The sequence below is a fragment of the Chrysemys picta genome, chromosome 4 (assembly GCF_011386835.1).
Source record: "Chrysemys picta bellii isolate R12L10 chromosome 4, ASM1138683v2, whole genome shotgun sequence".
In the NCBI taxonomy this organism is placed as follows: Eukaryota; Metazoa; Chordata; order Testudines; family Emydidae; genus Chrysemys; species Chrysemys picta.
Window position 1 is genome coordinate 128,479,677 of NC_088794.1, and position 19,008 is coordinate 128,498,684.

Below are 19,008 nucleotides of genomic sequence, written 5' to 3' on the forward strand. Positions count from 1 at the left end.
GCTTAGACAATATTGACAACATGCCGTATAAGTTGGTAATTGAATTTCTTCTACTTCCTGTACTAAATTAGTAGGCAGTCTAAGCATTTAATGCCAGATCCTTAGCTGTTTTAAGTTGGCAAAGCTCCATTGATTAAATTTATACCAGTTGAGGATCTGGCCCTTAAAGTAAAGATTTTATTCTTGGATTCAGTGGGTGTGTTATCTCAGGCTTACCAAATCTACTAAAATGAAAAAATATTCAGCACATGGCCAAACAATCTTTACTGTAAAAAGGCTGAGAGGATTCATAGTTGTGTGACTATCAAATCAAATTAAAGATTTCTTTTGTTTGTTTTTTGAAAACAGTGGTGGGGGAAAAACATTTGAAACAATTAACGCTTTCTCCCTTATAACCTAAAAACAAACACTTAGCCTCACACCTTCCAACTCATCCTCCCCAAAAACATGGGCACAAGACCAATTTTATAACAGCTCATTTAGTCACTAGATATTTATTAAAGTCAAACCAAATTGTTGATAGTACATTCTTTTCTAAATAATGCAATAAGTCCCGATTCAGCAAAGCTGACCTGCTTAAAGTTAAATATGTGTTTGTGTACTTTGTTGAATCGATGCCTGGTATAGGGGACTCAGTTAAACAAAATATAAGAATATAGCAGAGTTGGTAAAACTTCACCTCCTCAGGAAACAACCAAAGGATCTGATCCTAGGAGGTGGTGAGCACCTGCAACTCCCATTAAAGTCAGTGGGACTTGAGTATACCCAGCACCTCAAGATCAGGACGATTTTCTACAATATCTGTTTTCAACACATTGATAAACTTCATTTAGAATAAGACCTTTCTGAGCTCCTTGCCATAGGATCATCAGCCTAGGAGATTTGTGTTTCATGAAAATCCCACCCAGTTTGCAGGACTTCACTCACGCCACCTCCAATAGAATAGACAGATTCATGAAATGAACAGATGCCCACTAATTACTCCTGCCAAAGATCAGGTTAAAAGGGCCGCCTAGTCCACCCCCTAAATTAGATTGAATTAATTATCCCTGACCTATTCCTGATAGATGGGCATCTGATTATCTCCAGTGAAGGTGATTGTCCATTCTTCCTTGTCTGCTGGCTCAGTGCTACAGTATACTGGCTAGTGCCTTAAAGTATTATCATAAATCATTAAAACTAAGCTACAGTTGTTAAAATAAATGAAGAGAATACATGGGATGCAATATATTTGCATTTATAATTGTTTGTTTGTGTACTCAGTAAGCCACAATAGCTCACCCAGTTATTAATGTGAATTAAGAGATACGTGACGCAACTAACTATTCCTTTCCCATCCACAACTCAAGCTAGTGTTAAATTAATTCAGCCCGTGTCTTTTAGGGTTGTTAAATGCATTCCCCATTAAAGATGTTAAAAGCATAATCCTATGTAGGATTCTGTTTGCCTGTTCCTGAGCCTTCCCTTTAATAACATTTTGAATTCTACCTCTACTCTTGCAAATAGGGCACTTCCCAGAAGGCATCAGGAGTGACTAAGTGGAGCAATCCTTCAACTGACAAAATCAAGGTTCTTGAATATTTTTCAATTTAAATTTCTCTTGCAGTTTTCTAAATGACAGTAAACCAGACTCGTTGGTACAAGGCCCATATCACTGTAACCAACCCTCCTAGCAATACAGTTCCCCATCCTTTCTTAAATTTGGTATTGCCTGGGAGCATTTACTTAATAACCTGTCTTAAATTATTCCCTTAGGTCCAAATTTTACTGTTACAATGCACAAATATAGTGTAACACCATAAAACCCATTAGAATGACTCCAGATTTACACCATGGTAACCTTTTGTTAATTTTCCAAACTCTCCAGACAGCCAGGTTGATGGGCACAGAGATGGGCCAAAGCATTAGTAATGGCATATGCATATTTCTATATTGCAGACCTGTCTACCGATCTCATGCGATGCAGTGTGTGTGTTCTTACTATCAGAAAACCTCAGAAGTGATAGGATCTCACCTCATATTGTTACCATTTAGGGGCTAGGCTGTACCAGCCTTAATGCCATTGTGCAGGGGAATAAGTCTCCCCCAAACCTCCCACCGCCCCTATAGGCCACCATGTTAGGGCTATGGGGATCAAACACTGAAGCTGTTTACCTGATGCTACGCTAAAGGTACATGTACACTGAATGCTCCATACAGCAACGTGTAGAGTATAGACACAACACCCCTCCCCGCCCAGCTTGGGTATGAATAGCAGTGTAGAGAGTGAGGCGGCTGCTTAGGTGCAAAAAGACATGCCAGACCCTTAGGGTACGGTTACCGTATTTCAACAATCAAAAAAGAGGACACGGGATGCCGCCCTAGCCCCGCCCCCTCCCACTTCCCACCCCCCTCAGAATCCCACTACCCCCACCTGTCCCCTGACTGCCCTCTCCCCGCACCCTAACTGCCCCCAGGACCCCACCCCCTATCTAAGTCTCCCTGCTCCCTGTCCCCTGACTGCCCCAACCGCTCTCTACACCCCCTTCTCCTGACAGCCCCCCCAGAACCCCCGACCAATCTAACCCCCCCGTTCCCTGTCCCCTGCCTGCCCCAACCGCTCTCTACACCCCCTTCTCCTGACAGCCCCCCCAGAACCCCCGACCAATCTAACCCCCCCGTTCCCTGTCCCTTACCTGCCCCAACTGCTCTCTACACCCCCTTCTGACAGCCCCCCCAGAACCCCCGACCAATCTAACCCCCCGTTCCCTGTCCCTTACCTGCCCCAACCGCTCTCTACACCCCCTTCTCCTGACAGCCCCCCCAGAACCCCCGACCAATCTAACCCCCCCATTCCCTGTCCCCTGCCTGCCCCAACCGCTCTCTACACCCCCTTCTCCTGACAGCCCCCCCAGAACCCCCGACCAATCTAACCCCCATTCCCTGTCCCTTACCTGCCCCAACCGCTCTCTACACCCCCTTCTCCTGACAGCCCCCCCAGAACCCCTGACCAATCTAACCCCCCCTGTTCCCTGTCCCTTGCCTGCCCCAACCACTCTCTACACCCCCTTCTCCTGACAGCCCCCCCAGAACCTCTGACCAATCTAACCCCCCCTGTTCCCTGTCCCTTGCCTGCCCCAACCGCTCTCTACACCCCCTTCTCCTGACAGCCCTCCCAGAACCTCTGACCAATCTAACCCCCCCTGTTCCCTGTCCCTTGCCTGCCCCAACCGCTCTCTACACCCCCTTCTCCTGACAGCCCCCCCAGAACCCCCGACCAATCTAACCGCCCCCGTTCCCTGTCCCTTGCCTGCCCCCTCCACCAGGCCGAGGGAGAGCTGCGAGCTCCACATGCAGCCAGCCAAACACTGTGGCACTGCTCTGCGGGGGAGGAGGGAGCGGGGGAGTTGGAGGGACTCTGGCTGCTAAAAAAAAAAAAAAAGAAAAGAAAAAGGCCCCAGTGGCTGCAAGCGGCTTTCAATCAGGCCCAGCCGTCCAATCAGCCGCGCCACACTCTGCATGTAGGGAAAGGGGAAATCCCGGACATTTCTACTTTATTAGCAATCCCCCCCCCTCCCCCCCGGACGGCATTTAAAGCTGAAAAAGCCGGACATGTCCGGGCAAACCCAGATGGATGGTAACCCTACCTTAGGGTATGTACTCAAGTACATACTCTGTGTGGCTTTCTACTCACCAAAGAAGTGCCCCTCTATCTACACTGCTGTTTTTAGCAGTGTAGTATCCTTCAGCTGTCTCCCAGCTGCCAGAGTCTTTCCCCTCACAGGGACCTGCAGGAGAGGTGAAGGACTCCAGCAGCAGGGAAAGGGTCTGGCAGATCCCCACTACCAGGCCTTTCCCTGCTTCCTCCCCCTGCCAGAGCCTTTCACTGACAAAGCTACAGGCTACAATGTGGATTTAGCCTGCTTTTCACTGTGGCATGTAGCTACACATACCCTACACATTGCCACAAGAGGTCTGCAGTGTAGACATAGGCTTAAGGTATGTACCCGACACAGTTCTCTACACACCCAAGCAGTGCCTCCCCCACCGGCACAGCTATTTTAGCAGTGTAGTGTCCCACTGCCAGAGCCCTTCCCCACCACAGGGACCTGCCAGAGCCTTTTCCTGCTCTAGGGATTGACTCCAGCAGTGAGGAAAGGTCCGTCAGATCCCTGCAGCGGGGATAGGCTCTGACAGGGGGAGGCTCTAGCAGCTCCTGATCTGCCAGAATTTTTCTTGCTGCCTCCCCTCTGCAAAAGCCTTTCACTGCCATCTCTAGCTACACACCGCAGTGCGGATGCAGCCTGTTTTTTGCTGCAGCATATAGCTACACATGGCCTGCATGCTGCCATCACTGGTGTGCAGTGCAGACTTACCTTAAGGAGCAAGCGGGCAGTCAGGGATGGATAGTTGCTGGAGCTTTAGCACTGTCTCCCACCACCTCCACATAGCAGCAAACAAAGCGGCACCCTTTCAAAGGGTGAAATAAGTGCCCCCTCTTCCCAAGAGCAATAGGGGAGCACCACAGAAATTGTGCCTCACTGATGCACAGTGCCCCTTAGGCTGCCCCTGGATTTTCCCAGCTCCATGCCACCCATAACTGCAGGCTAAGTGCTATAAACACAAACTAGCCTTAGGCTTTTAGTGGGAGCAGCAACAGGTACTACCTGCACAGAGCTAGTTACCCATTCCAAAGAAAAAAGAGTCCAGTGAGACATGTTATAATTGTCACATGCATAAAACATACAGCAGGGTTTGTAAAATATGCAGAGGTCATGAGCAGGTATTCTGAACATGCACGTTGCTGCTAATCACAGCTCCGGTCACACACACTTTGCCTTCAGCGCTCAATTATTATTATTTTTTTTTACATTACTGTTTTCCATCTGAATGTAGTATCCTCTCACAGCTCTGCACCTGAATAATCAGTAACTGCAATGAATCATTTGTACACAGAAATTTAAAAAATAGAAGCTTAATAAAGCAAGTAATCAGCACTCAGCAGGTAGCATAGCTAGTCATGAATGCCGGATGTTATATGATGAATTGGAAAATTGAAATTATTAAACAAAGGAACTATTGATCATCCTTTTTATTTTTTCCTCATGGATGTAATAGATCCAAATGTCAGACTGCAACACACCAAACTTTGAATTCTGAACATTTCATGCAAACATCTGTTTGCAATGACACATGACACCTTATTGGGACAGCCACCTGTGTGTGCCTTTTTGCAGGCATGAAAAGAAAGGCCACAGCGCTACATATTTTCCCTTAAAAATTCTCTCCTCATTAATTGATGGATCATTTTAGAAACTGCTTATAAGAACTTGTTGGGAATTTTCCATCTGAATGATTTTTCAATGGAGAAAACAATTTTGACAATAGTGAAATTTTCTGTGGAATTTTTTTTTTATTTTTGTCAATTTTCTGTTGGGAAAACTAAATGAAATACATCAGTTTGGGTCGGTTTGATCTGAATCAAAATATTTCAGTTTGTGGAACTGATCTGAAATGCTTCTTTTCCAGTCAGTTCAACACTAAACTGCATCTCCCTATAATGCTGCATTTGCCTTATGGGTGTTGTTAATGCAGATGTCTGATGCCCCCATTTTCTCCTATGGGCCAGACCTCTTGTCTGGACTACACTTCCTATGATGCAGTATGGTCTCCCTTCTGACTGAACCACTTGCTGCATCATGGGAGGTGTAGTCCTGCCAGGGAGCCCAGCCCTCAGGGGAGGATGGGGCCATCAGACACATGAAAAATGGTGAAACTGTAAGCATGCAAATTTGATGTGCTAGTTACAGCAGTTAGTGCTGTTCCCAGGGTGGTGCTAACTGAACTGATGCAAATATACAGAGATGTCCTGGCAGAATTAGATGTTACACAAGCTGGTCAAAATACCTATGTTAACTATAGCTCCACTGAAAACAGAAAAATAGCTTATGACAAATGATAGAGGATAATATATAATATAATATAACATATCATAAATTAATTAATACAATTAATTTTAAAAGTCCAGATTTAAGGGGACCTGTGCAGTCAGAAGTGCACTATGTTGACCGGACTATGTTACCAGGCTCTAATTTAATTATAAGTCAATGAGAAGATTAATTGAAATTAGGAAAAGCTCAATACAGTTGTACATTGAAAGAGAAAGAATGGGGAAGGGGAGTGTTAAAAAGGCTGCGAGTGTGCTAACTATGCTCCTTTTCTGAGCCAGAGCCCGACCGCTGTGCCCCGATTGGGCAGGTGGGCAGGCTCCGTGTCCGCTCCTCCCAGCTTGGCTCTGCAGGCAGCAGGTGAGTCCCAGGAGAGCGGGGAGTGAGCCGGGGTGGGCTGAAGAACAAGTGATGGGGGGAGGAGGGGAGGGGAGTTATTGGGGGAGGCTCAGGGGTGGGGGGGCATCTGGGGAAGAAGCCGGGCAGGGGATAGGCCAAAGGTGTTCAGTTTTCAGCAGTGAGAACGTTGGCAACCTTAGATGGAAATTCTGACTTTCACACAGTAGTACTGCTTATGTAGTCTCAAGATTAGGGATCTGTTTCTCTTGCATTTGCTATTACTGTTTTGACCTTTGACTTTGGCCTCATATTTTTCATTGTCAATAATCTTTCAATTTCTTTTTGTTCCTCTTTCCACTTAATAGAGACTGACTCCTTGCGTCCCAAATTTCTTTTGAATCTATTTGTCCAGACAATGCTGTGTCTGTAAGACCACAGTAGTGAGCATTTTAGAGCTTACATGCCAAAATATTAAAAGTTTAATAGGCAGATATCTATTATTTTTTTCCAAAGTGAGACTTTGCAAACTGAGACTATATATAGCAAATTTCTCTGAAAATGACATTTGAAAAGGATACATGCAATGCTCGTATCAGTCCGTTTGAAACTGAGGAGGATTAAAGTGTAATCCATAGATATATAGTGCTCGAGAGGTCATCTAGTCCATCCCTCTATGCTGATATACCTAGACCATCCGTGACAGGTGTTTATCTAACCTGTCCTTAAAAACCTCCAAAGACGGGGGATTCCACAACCTCCCTTGGAAGCCTATTCCAGGACTTAACTGTCTGTATAGTTACAAACTTTTTCCTATTATCTGACCTAAATCTCCCTTGCTGTAGATTAAGCTGATTACTTCCTGTACTACCTTCAGTGGACATGGAGAACAATTGATCGCTGTCCTCTTTATAGGAGCCAATGTAAAGGCCAATCAAGGCCCAGTGCTCTGAATGGGCATCCACATTTCTAAGTATGAATGAATATCACATTTCCTTGCAAACACACCCCTCTCCGTACATACATATTTCTAGACACCTTGTCTCTCCCCTATAACCTCATCTCATGATTCTGTAACCAAGGCCCCAAATTTTACAGATGATCAAGGCCACGGTTCATTTGAATCCACCTCTGGCTTAAATTGTTTAATTTTCTGAATTTTAACTCAGCGACAACTGTGGTTTGCAATAGTATTTGATATACAAATGAGAAACTAGCCTTGAATGAAATAAATTCTGCTGTCTGCAAAACTAATCATGATTCTGCATTTTAACAAAAATGGAAAAGTGATTGCAGCTCCATTATTTTGATGATTTCTGTGGATAAAAACAAAAAGTGGTTTATTTGGAGGCAAAAATCTTGCCATTTGTACACAAAGATTTGCAGAGGTGGGAGCATTTCTGATTTAACTCATGGTGAAACTTCATGTTTTTAGGGGGGGGGAAAGCATTTGCTGATATATATATATATATGGCTAAATTTCACTTCTTATCAAATCTAGAGGTTAAGACCAAGAGTAAAAAGATCTGGGTTTTTCTATTCCTGAACTCCTGTTTCTGCTGCTATCTTGCTATGTGACCTTGGACAAGTCATTCTATTTTATTTAATTTCTCTGGGCCAAGTTAACCTCTTGTTAAGTGTTAAACTCCATTGATTTCTTTGGGTTTACGTGTAGGCCGAATGTGATCCCTAGGAGCTGAGGTTTTTTTTGTAGCTGTAAAATGAGGATACTATTTCCCTACCTTATTCAAATGGAGTTTCTGAGGCTTAATTACAGTATATGCATCAAAATGAAAACTGGTAAAGTGGTTTCACACAGCTCAACAAAGAGTGTAATGACAGAGTACAGTTACAAAGGACTCCAGAACACTGTAACCATCAGACAAAGAATTTCACACTTTAAAAAGTTAATTATTTGTGCTTACAGTCTGTGTGCCTTCCAATTAATTATTCTCTGTCTCCTCACACTGCATTGATCAAAAAGCTAAATTTGAAAGGGCACAGTCCTCTAATGTATTCTGCACACAAATTTGATCACCTGGGCACACAAGCAATTTTGGGCAGAAAAACAGTGCATGGGAGGGGGCGCAAATTTGCTTATCTATAAGTTGAATCCACCTAGTAAAAATCAGATCAATATTTTTATTATTTTCGCACTTTTTGGTGATGCCAGCATTTATTTGAACAGGTCAGTAAATAATGTATGTGGATAAATGTTTGCTATAGACAAGGAAAGGAAACAGATATTATTAGAGCCCTGCGCAGATACAAAATTTGTATCTGCATCCGATCTGCAAACACAGTCCACGGATATCCAGAGATTTGCGGAGCTTTATATATTATGTAGGGTTACCATATTTCAGCAAGAAAAAAAGAGGACGGGAGGAGCCCCGCCCTAGCCCCGCCCCTGCCCCTCCCACTTCCCGCCCCCCCAGAACCCCCAACCCTCCCCCCGTTCCTTGTCCCCTGACTGCCCCCTCCTGGGACCCCTGCCCCTAACTGCCCCCCAGGACTCCACTCCCTATCTAAGCCTCCCTGCCTCTTGTCCCCTGACTGCCCCAACCCTTATCCACACCCCCACCCCCAGACAGACCCCTGGGACTCCCACGCCCCATCCAACCACTCCCCACCCCCTGACAGCCCCCCCCAGAACTCCCAACCCATCTAAACCCCTCTGCTCCCTGTCCCCTGACTGCTCCGATCCATCTCCCCACCCCTGCCACCTGACAGCCCCCCCCAGAACTCCCAAACACTCCCCCCCTGCTCCTTGTCCCCTGACTGCCCCCTCCTGGGACCCCTGCTCCTAACTGCCCTCCAGAACCCCACCCCCTACCTAAGACTCCCTGTTCCTTGTCCCCTAACTGCCCCCTCCTAAGACCCCCCCCAACTGCCCCCCAGGACCCTACCCCCTACCTGTACCCTGACTGCCCAAAACTTTCTCCACTCCCCCCAAAAAGCCCCCCCCGTTTCTTGACCTCCACCTCCAGAACCTTCCTGCCCCCTGACCTCCTTACCCTGCTGCTCAGAACAGAGTGTTGGGCTCTGTGCAGCCGAGCCGGACACGTGGCTGAGCTCCCCAGCACAACAAAACCTGGTCCCTGGCCCTGCACAACAAAACCCGGTCTGGCCCTGCACAGTGCTGCTGGACTGGGCTGCAAGGGAGCTGCTGGCTCAGAATGCAGGGCGGATCCGGCTCCTCTACAGCTGCTCCTGAGTCCAGCCCGGGACTTCCCTGCAGCCCTCCCAGCCACTCGCTCTGCTAATCCCGGACATTGTGAGTGCTTTACAAATTCCCCCCGGACACTATTTTTAGCACACAAAAGGAGGACATGTCCGGGTAAATCCGGACGAATGGTAACCCTATATTATGCTGTTGGTGGCTATTTTGGTTGTTTCTTTTTAATATAATGTGGATATGCTGCCCATAACCCAGCTCCTAGCCATACAAAACAATCTCTAACTCTAAAAACTCTAGCTAGCTTGTCAGGGGCTGTGGGTTGAAGCTTGAGTGGGGCTGATGCTCCAGCTAGTAATGCAGTGGGATGCTGCCAGTACAAACACTCAGGACCAGCTCTAGGCACCAGTTATTTTTTTTTTTTTTTGCACTCTCGAAGGTGTTTTTTTATTTTTATTTTTTGCTTGGGGTGGCAAAAAACCTAGAGCCAGCCCTGCAAACACTCTGTGCTGCTCCAGTATTATTTTGCAGTATGGCCAATGGTACTCAAGCTAGGCTAACACAAGAAGAGATAACTTGAACTACTCTGCATTGAAGACGTACCCTAAAACTTTGGGCTTCTCTCATTGTAATCTTCTGGTGATTATTCCCCTCTATTCGGCACTGGTGAGGCCACATCTGGAGTATTGCGTCCAGTTTTGGTCCCCCCACTACAGAAGGGATGTGGACAAATTGGAGAGAGTCCAGCAGAGGGCAACAAAAATGATTAGGAGCCTGGGGCACATGACTTACGAGGAGATGCTGAGGAAACTGGGGTTATTTAGTCTGCAGAAGAGAAGAGTGATGGGGGGCGATTTGATAGCAGCCTTCAACTACCTGAAGGGGGGTTCCAAAGAGGATGGAGCTAGGTTGTTCTCAGTGGTAGCAGTTGAGAACAAGAAGCAATGGTGTCAAGTTGCAGTGGGGGAGGCCTAGGTTGGATATTAGGAAACACTATTTCACTAGGAGCGGGGTGAAGCACTAGAATGGGTTACCTAGGGAGGTGATGGAATCTCCATCCTTAGAGGTTTTTAAGGCCCGGCTTGACAAAGCCCTGGCTAAGATGATTTAGTTGGTGTTGGTCCTGCTTTGAGCAAGGGGTTAGACTAGATGATCTCCTGAGGTCTCTTCCAACCCTAAGATTCTATGATTCTCCTCCTTCTTCTCTAGTTGCTCCATCAGTGTGTCCTTTGGAGAATCCTCATCATCCCCCACCCCCCACTTTCGGTGTGGGTTCCACAGGGCTTTTTCCCTCTACATCTCATCGTTGGTTAATCTCATCTGCAAACACAAATTCAACTACCATCTCTATATGCTGACAACTCACAGATCTACCTCCCTACTCCAGACTGGATCCTGTCCAAATTAAAATCTCAGTCTTTCATTCTAACATCTTCTCCTGGATGTCTAGTCATCAGCTCAAGCTCAACATAGCTAAAATAGAGTTCTTAATCTTTCTTTCCAAACCTTCCCTTCCACCTCCTTTCTCAGGTCACTGTGGACAACATCATCATCCTACCTTTTGCTCAGGCCTCTAACCTGGGCATCATTTTCTACTTGGATCTCTCTCTAGATCCTCACATCCAGGCTATGTGTAAATCATGAAGATTTTGTCTACGTAACCTTTTCTCTGGCCTTGACAAATGCAGTCTTGCTCTGCTCGTATCTACTCTGAATGCTGCTGCAGAAATCATTTTCCTAGCTCCTCACTTGGATTATATCACCCCCCTCCTCTTCACATCCCTCCAGTGGCCTCCCCTTTTCTATCACAACAAACATAAACTGCTTGTCTTAACTTTCAAAGCCCTTCACAGCCTATCTATCCTCTCTCATTCAGTATGGACATGGTGACTTCCTCCTCCGATTGTCCAGTAATGCCAGCCTCCATTGCCCACTGTTAAATCTTCAAACAAACACCTTCGTGCAGGGACAGCTCCAGGCAGCAGCACAGCAAGCACGTGCCTGGGGCGGGAAGCCGCGGGGGGGTGGGGGGGTGGGGCGGCCTGCCTGTCGCTGTGATAGTGGCAGATAGGCTGACGAATCTGCGTGACCAGCGGACCACCCGCAGCCACACTGCCGTGCTTGGGGCGGCAAAAACCATAGAGTCGCCCCTGCCTTCGTGTTGTCTCCCATGCTGCATCTCATGCTTGGGAGGAGCTCCCCGTAAACATCCACAAAGCTACCTCATTTTCCTCCTTCAAATCGCTCTTTAAAACTCACCTCTGTCCTGAGGCCTACAAAAAACTTGACAGTTCGGCTGTTGGTGTTCCAAGACCACTGCCTGTCATGTTGACCAATATTGTCTCGTTGTTTCCTCCCTTGTCTTTCTGTCTCCATCTGTTCTCTCTTGCCTTGTACTTAGATTGTTAACTCTTTGGGGGCAGGAACTGCATGTGTATGGCACCTAGCACAATGGGTTCCTGGTCCTTGACTGACTCCTAAGTGCTATGGTAATACAAATAATAGTTAATAATAATAATAAATAATAAAAAAATTCAATTTGTAGCCCATTGAACTGGAAAGGATTCAGCTTATTAAATATAATCTTCATGAAATTTTATCCCTTTGGCAGAAATGCTGAAAGCTAGTGAGTAGTATGTTCCCATGCATATAGCCAAATACTTCTGAAAGCTGTTGACCTCCTGTGGATCTTCTCAGAATGACCTCAAATGTCCAGTGGTCTGTAGCTGCTTACTCGTAGTCCTGCTACATGTTGTATGGACTGACCATATTTTACTGGACAAGTTGGATCACATAGTGTTTTTTCATATATCCCAAGCACATTTGGTTTGATGATAAACTCTCAGTTCTTGCTCAGGAAAGGAAATGGTTTGTTCAAACTATTAGCTGTTGGGGCAAAGCTAAAGAGACAAACAACATGCAATAGAAAAAGATCAGTTACACTAATTGAGCTCAGTCTCTTTTTGTCATTCCGGTTTCCTCATGCTCATCCCTTTCCTCTTACTCTGGGTTAGCCGAGTACAACCCTCAAAGGAGTTAACCAGACTGGCAAATCCAGTTACCTCTTTAGTTTTAATCACCTTGTCTCAACAACAATGCCAGGGAATTATCCAGTCAATAAAGTTGCATTTAGAAGAGTAATTCTTTTGTAGATTTATTTATTTGTGTGAGATTTCTTTCCCCTGAAACAGTCTGAGTTTCAGTGATTCTTCATCCAACTTGCTGGCAGCACTAAGAACAATCATTGCCAGACTCTTATGAATGCTCACATCATTGCATCCTTCGTGGAGCAGTGAGAAAATGCTAGCTTTTCACTTATCAGTCCTGAGTTATCCACTGGCACCACATACATATATCACTATATCAACCAAGCACACATCAATTACCACATTACCACCTGCCTTTTTTCAGTTTTGTCTAGCTAGCCATGCTGCAAAAACACAATACATTTGTAATGACTGTGTATTGAAGGTAAAGATGGCTTCATGCCAAAGGATTTGAATCTGCTTTTGGATCCGGATTTCAAACACCACCAAAATACAGGGTGTTCTGATCTAGGTTTCTGGATTGGCTCATGACAAAGATGGGACTAGGGTTGCCAGGTGTTCGGTTTTTGACTGGAAAGTCTGGTTGAAAAGGGAACCTGGCAGCATCCGTTCAGCAGTGCTGACCAAACAGTAAAAGTCCGGTTACCGGAGTAACCACGATCAGGCTCCCTGCCAAGAGACAGGAAGAGCACCCTAGAGGAGTTGCTGTCTGCTCAGCTGCTGAGGGATAGAAGTGGCAGGCTGGCTCCTTGACACAGCTCCAGCCTCTCTGGCAGAGACGTAGGTACCAGTGCTGCCACCGCCTGAGAGAGGGATCCTGTCTGTCCCCGCTCCACTGTGCTCCTGCTCTGGCCCCTCACTCAGGGTACCAACCACGCCAGCCTTGCTGTGCTCCTGCCTCGACCCCTCCAGGGACCAACCCCCTCCTCCGCCCCACTGTCCCCTGACTGGCCAGCCAGGCAGGCGCCATGTCAGCCCAGCTCTACAGGAGGCAAGTGAGTCCCTGGACAGCAGGGAGTGAGTGACGGTGGGAGGTGGGAAGAAGAGTGAGTGGGGGCAGGGCCTGGGGGAAGGAGTGGGACAGAGGTGTCTGGTTTTTAGCAGTTAGAAAGCTGGCAACCTTAGATGTGGCACATTTGCAAAGTTCAGATTCAGAGTATCCCTCACTCTCACAGATCTTGGGAGACAGACCAGTCCTCGCTTACAGACAGCCCCCTAACCTGAAGCAAATACTCACCAGCAACCACACAACAAAAACACTAACCCAGGAACCTATCTTTGCAACAAAGCCCAATGCCAACTCTATCCACATATCTATTCAAGTGACACCATCACTGGACCTAATCACATCAGCCACGCCATCAGGGGCTTGTTCACCTGCACATCTACCAATGTGATATATGCCATCATGTGCCAGCAATGCCCCTCTGCCATGTACATTGGTCAAACCGGACAGTCTCTATGCAAAAGAATAAATGGACACAAATCTGACAACAGGAATCATAACACTCAAAAACCAGTAGGAGAACACTTCAACCTCTCTGGCCACTCAGTAACAGACCTGAAGGTGGCACTTTTGCAACAGAAAGACTTCAAAAACAGACTCCAACCAGAAACTGCTGAGCTTGAATTGATTTGCAAATTAGATACCATTAACTCTGGCTTGAATAGAGACTGGGAATGGCTGAGTCATTACACTACTTGAATCTATTTCCTTATGATAACTATCCTTACACCTCTTGTCAACTGTCTGTAATTGACCATCTGGATTATCACTACAAAAGTTTTTTTCCTGATGATAATAGGTCATCTTAATTAATTAGCCTCTTAGAGCTGGTATGGCATCTTCTCTGTATGTATATATATATACTCTTATTATATGTTCCATTCTATGCATCCGATGAAGTGGGCTGTAGCCCACAAAAGCTTATGCTCAAAAAAATTTGTTAGTCTCTAAGGTGCCATAAGTACTCCTGTTCTTTTTACGGATACAGACTAACACGGCTGCCACTCTGAAACTTGTCACTATTAGTTATATAGCACCCAAAAAAGTGCCAGGGGCTGTATATTAAGACAGGTCACTGTCCTAAAGAGCTTGCAATCTAAAACATAAAGGACAGACAAGGGACTAGGGGGCACGGAACATTGAATCTTCAGGATGTATTTCAAACATCCTTGAAATTTGAGGGAAATTTGAAACTCAGTGTTTTGATTTACTCCAGTTTGAAATGATCTCATGAAGGATATTAAGGAAGTTCTCCGTTTTGGGTACATGGACAAGCTAGTTAGCAAGTGCTGTCTCTGGAAGAATGAGTTCTTTTTATCTTCTCTCTGCTATAGTTTATTTTTGCATAACAGAGACATCTCAACAGTCATTTAATAGCGAGTGCTAAAAGATTCACTCTTTCATCTCACATGCTAACTAGAGGTTGTCAAATTTTTTCAGACAAAACATATTTCCATCAGAAAATGCTGTGTTGTCTAAAGGAACATGTCAATTACAACAACATTTTCTTTTAAAAAAATGGAGAAAAGAGTTCTGATCAGGCCAAATGTTCTGATTTTTCATTTTGTAATATTTTCAGCGTTTAAAAAATCCATTATCAGAAAAAAAATTCAAATTTTTGTTTCAAAATGGCTTTTTGACGTGAATTTTCATTATTTTTTTCTTAAAATATGAAATCAGAATGAAACATTTAGATTTGATCAAAACAGAATGCTCTGATCAACCCAAAATGTTTTACAGAAAGGAAATTCTGGTTCCTGCACAGCTCTGTTACTAACATTGTGCATTTTCAAAGATTTTAAAGCAGTTGGATACATTTTAATTATGTTGAGCTCAATAACTTAAATGCATCTATTTCCTGATAGGCACAAAAGATGTGGAACCTAGAGCACTGTTGGAAATCAGGCTTTCTAATGTTCATCTATTCTTCTGCTCTATCAAAGAATAAAACATCTTTGTAGGTAAGAATTGCCATGGCATTGCAAGGAGCACCAAAAAGTTAGAGATCAGGCATGATCCTTCCTATTGGAAAACATATTCTGGATACCTTGGTATCTGACTAGATTTTTCAGGATGCTCAACTTCTCCATGGGATAGTCATAGACTTTGTCCTACCTAAGCATTGGAAGGATATGCACAGCTGACTAACAGCTGGGTGGAACCATGAATGGAATATGCCTCCTTAATATAGCACTCCTAGTGACAGATCCGGACCAGAGCTGTATCAAGGATAGGAGTTGTGGCTCAAGGTACCATTTGGTTTGGTTTGATTTTATGGCTCTATCCTGGTCCCTACAGCTGCAAGTGGGAGAGAGGGGAAGCAGGCTAAATAAAGGTGAGTTCAGGGTATGGAGCAAGGAGTTCATTTTCACAATCCTTTGCCAGCTGTTCCATCAGCCTTGAATACAGGCTATGTGTTCAGAGCCCGTCTACCCCCCTTCTTTTCTGAACTGAGCCAGCTCCCCTCTGGATTAGTCAGCAAGGCCACACTAACCAATAGGCTCATGAAGCCCAGGACTAGGGTACAGCAATTGTAGGACCACCATTCTGGAGAGGTGGCAAGATATGTAAACAGGGGAGTGGTAGCAGTGAAGAGAACTAGACAACTAAGTGGAATCTGAGGCTGTCTGGCATGACTTAAGCAGCTATCGCTGTTCCAGTCTTGGGGAGGAGCTGCAGGTGCATGCTGGCCATCCAGCTGGAGGAGAACCATGCCAGCGAGGGGATGATATATGAACAAGAGAATCTGTGAGAAGAAGAGAAAATGGACTGCTGCCATCAGCTGTCTGAACTGGCATCTCAGAATGAATATAGGTTGTGTTTATGCAAACATAGATATGTATTGGGTTAATCTGTCTCTGTTGGGCAGGCGCATACAGACCCAGTATATGTAGCAATAATGGATTTCCAATCTCCTTACTGGTGCAGTGCCAGGATTTTAATATTAATTAATAATAATTAATAAATTAATATTGTAACAACTAGGGATCAACGGAGTTTGAGATCCCATTGATTAGGCACTGTTCAGACACAGAGTAATAGACTGTACCTGTCCCAAAGAGCTTACAAACTAAATAGACAAGACAGATAAAGGGTAAGGGAAGGGATATAATATACAAGTAGAGGAAGTAGAGTGAGTCTGCAAACACCATGTGAGTATCACAATTTAAAAATATTATTTGACTGGGATTTAGTTAGGAGGGGATTAGCTAGATGGAAAGACAAGAGAAGGGAGAGCGGTGAGGGGGCAGAGCAGGGGAGAATAGTAGGGTGAGAAAGTAGAAGGGTGTGCAGGCTGGTAGAGTGAGGCTTGGGTGTAGAGAAGGTGAGGGAGGGAGTTGGAGCAAACAGCCAGTCAGCACTGGGGAGAAAGTGTCCAGCCAAAACAGTATAAAGCACTCTGATTACATCATCAGTGTCCACCGGTCCCTCTGTGTCTGTATCCATTCCTTTGGTCCCTGGGATTGGCAGCTCCTCCCTGGAATTTCTTCCCCTAATTTATCCCTGTGATATTATATTGCTACATTGCTTAACGGCTGATCTTAAACCCATCCTTTCCATATGAAGATATACAACACTGATATACAACAGAGTGTCAGCTCCGCTATGGTTGAGGCTGAGCGTCGCTTTCTCCTCTGGTATGCTCCTCCCCAAGCTATTGGACCCAACCTTCATTCATTAATCTACACACAAGAACTACATTTCTTTATTTATTATTTTGACTGAATTTGTGAAACTATTTGCTACATTTTAGCTTGTTTAATGTTATGAAGCTACTGGCTCACTGAGAATGGTGCTCTATAAACTAATGAGAATAACGATAACAATAAAAATAGTTATAGCGAGACTAATAATTACTAATAACCGCATCTTTTATTAGAGTTGGACTTAACAACAGCAACCTACTACCTGGAGGATTGTCTGAGATCTGCGGTCCAAGATAGTCAAAAGTGACTAGTAATAGCGGGTACCTCTTTTGGGAGGTGCCCAGTTTAAGACACGCTAAAGCGGCTTCACATTCAGAGGGTGGTTACTCAGCTGTTTCTGAAAATCAAGCAGCACTAAGGGGTTTCAAATCAGCTACCCACAAACCTGAGGTTCCTAACATCACTAGTTAACTTTTAGCAATTTTGCCCCCATGTATCTATATGGCATAATTCCAAATTACATCATAGTATTAATAGCCCTGATTGGCCAGCCATTTCTGGAATTATCCCATACCAGGAAGAGGAATGATATAAAAACATGGCTTCCCTTACTGCTGTCAGCACTTGATTTGCCAGTGGGCAAATGATGGGAGGTAAATGAGGAATATGTGAATGGAAGACCTTGGCTGGTGCGTTATTTTGATCCTGATGCATCAGTCGTATTTATATATTTCTACCCTGACAGTATCTTGGGTCCAATCATGAATGGGGTTCCATTGTACTGGGCAGTGCACAAACATGGAGTAAGAGACCATCCCTGTCTTGCAGGGCTTACAGTCTATATCAGTGGTTTTCAACCTTTTCGTTTGCAGGATCCCTAAAAATTTTCAAATGGAGATGCGGAGCCCTTTGGAAATCTCAGACTTAGTCTGCAGACCCCAGGTTAAAAACCACTGTTCTACAGTAACAACAACCTTTCATGGACCCCTTAAACATAATCTGTGGAACCCCAGGGATCTGCAGACCACAGGTTAAAAACCACTCATCTAAATAGAAAAGACTGGCCCAGATAGAAGTAAGGGATATAATAGAGAAGCAAAATTTGCTTATTTTCACAATGTTCCTCCTGCAGGTGTGAAACAAATCAAGACATGAGAATTGTGTTGCTCTCAGGTCTTGTTTTTTCTGTGTTTTGTAGGTAATGTCATACTCAAAATCCATCTCACTTGATCCTGTGCTGTAAAGGTTCCAATAAATACCTAGATTCGATTATTTTTTGGCACTGTTCCTTTTTTGCAACATGTCAGTTCAGTTCTAAGATAGATAGGATACAGAGACGCTCCCTTGGTAATGAATCATCCTCTTATCTGCTTTCTAGAAACTTTCTGTCTTCGGAGCGGGGGAGTTTTCACATTGTCAAAAATTTCCAACGTGCACAATTCTGTTTTTTTATTTCAAAATGACTTTTAGTTAGTTTATAGTAAAACAAAATTTTAAAGAATGTAAAAGCTCACAACTGAAATGTTGCAAAATTATTAAAGCAAAACATTTTGAGTGCTGAGCTAATTTCTTTTGCCTTTTTGATTTGTGAAAATTTTCAAGATTTCAACTTTTTACCGGAAATGTTTTAAAAATCTCGAGAATTTTCATGGGACAGGAAAACCACTTCCCACTCTGATCCACCTGTGACAGCAGTGTTCTGTAATTACAGATCTTGTTAGCATTTCCAGCGTGAACTCCTATTTTCATGTGTTCTTAACTAAGCTGGTAAACCATACATGTGTATTGTATTCCCTTGGTATGGAATAAACATGTATTTCCTGCCTCGATCCTTCCAGGCACGTTGCAGGAAGTTGGTGGTATGCCAAAG

The 19,008-nt window shown here is 44.6% G+C and overlaps 1 protein-coding gene across 2 annotated transcripts in view; it reads left to right on the plus strand.

Annotated features, from left to right (window-relative positions):
* The window catches only part of C4H14orf132 (chromosome 4 C14orf132 homolog), a 55,519-nt gene that overhangs the window by 19,281 nt on the left and 17,230 nt on the right, over positions 1–19,008 (plus strand). The window contains exon 2 of one of the 2 annotated variants that reach the window (XM_042858680.2): positions 1,507–1,569. The exons of the other annotated variant lie outside the window; for it this stretch is intronic. Within the exon in view, the coding sequence (XP_042714614.1) occupies positions 1,507–1,569 (63 nt within the window). The remainder of the gene's footprint in view (positions 1–1,506; positions 1,570–19,008) is intronic. 2 annotated transcript variants of the gene reach the window in all.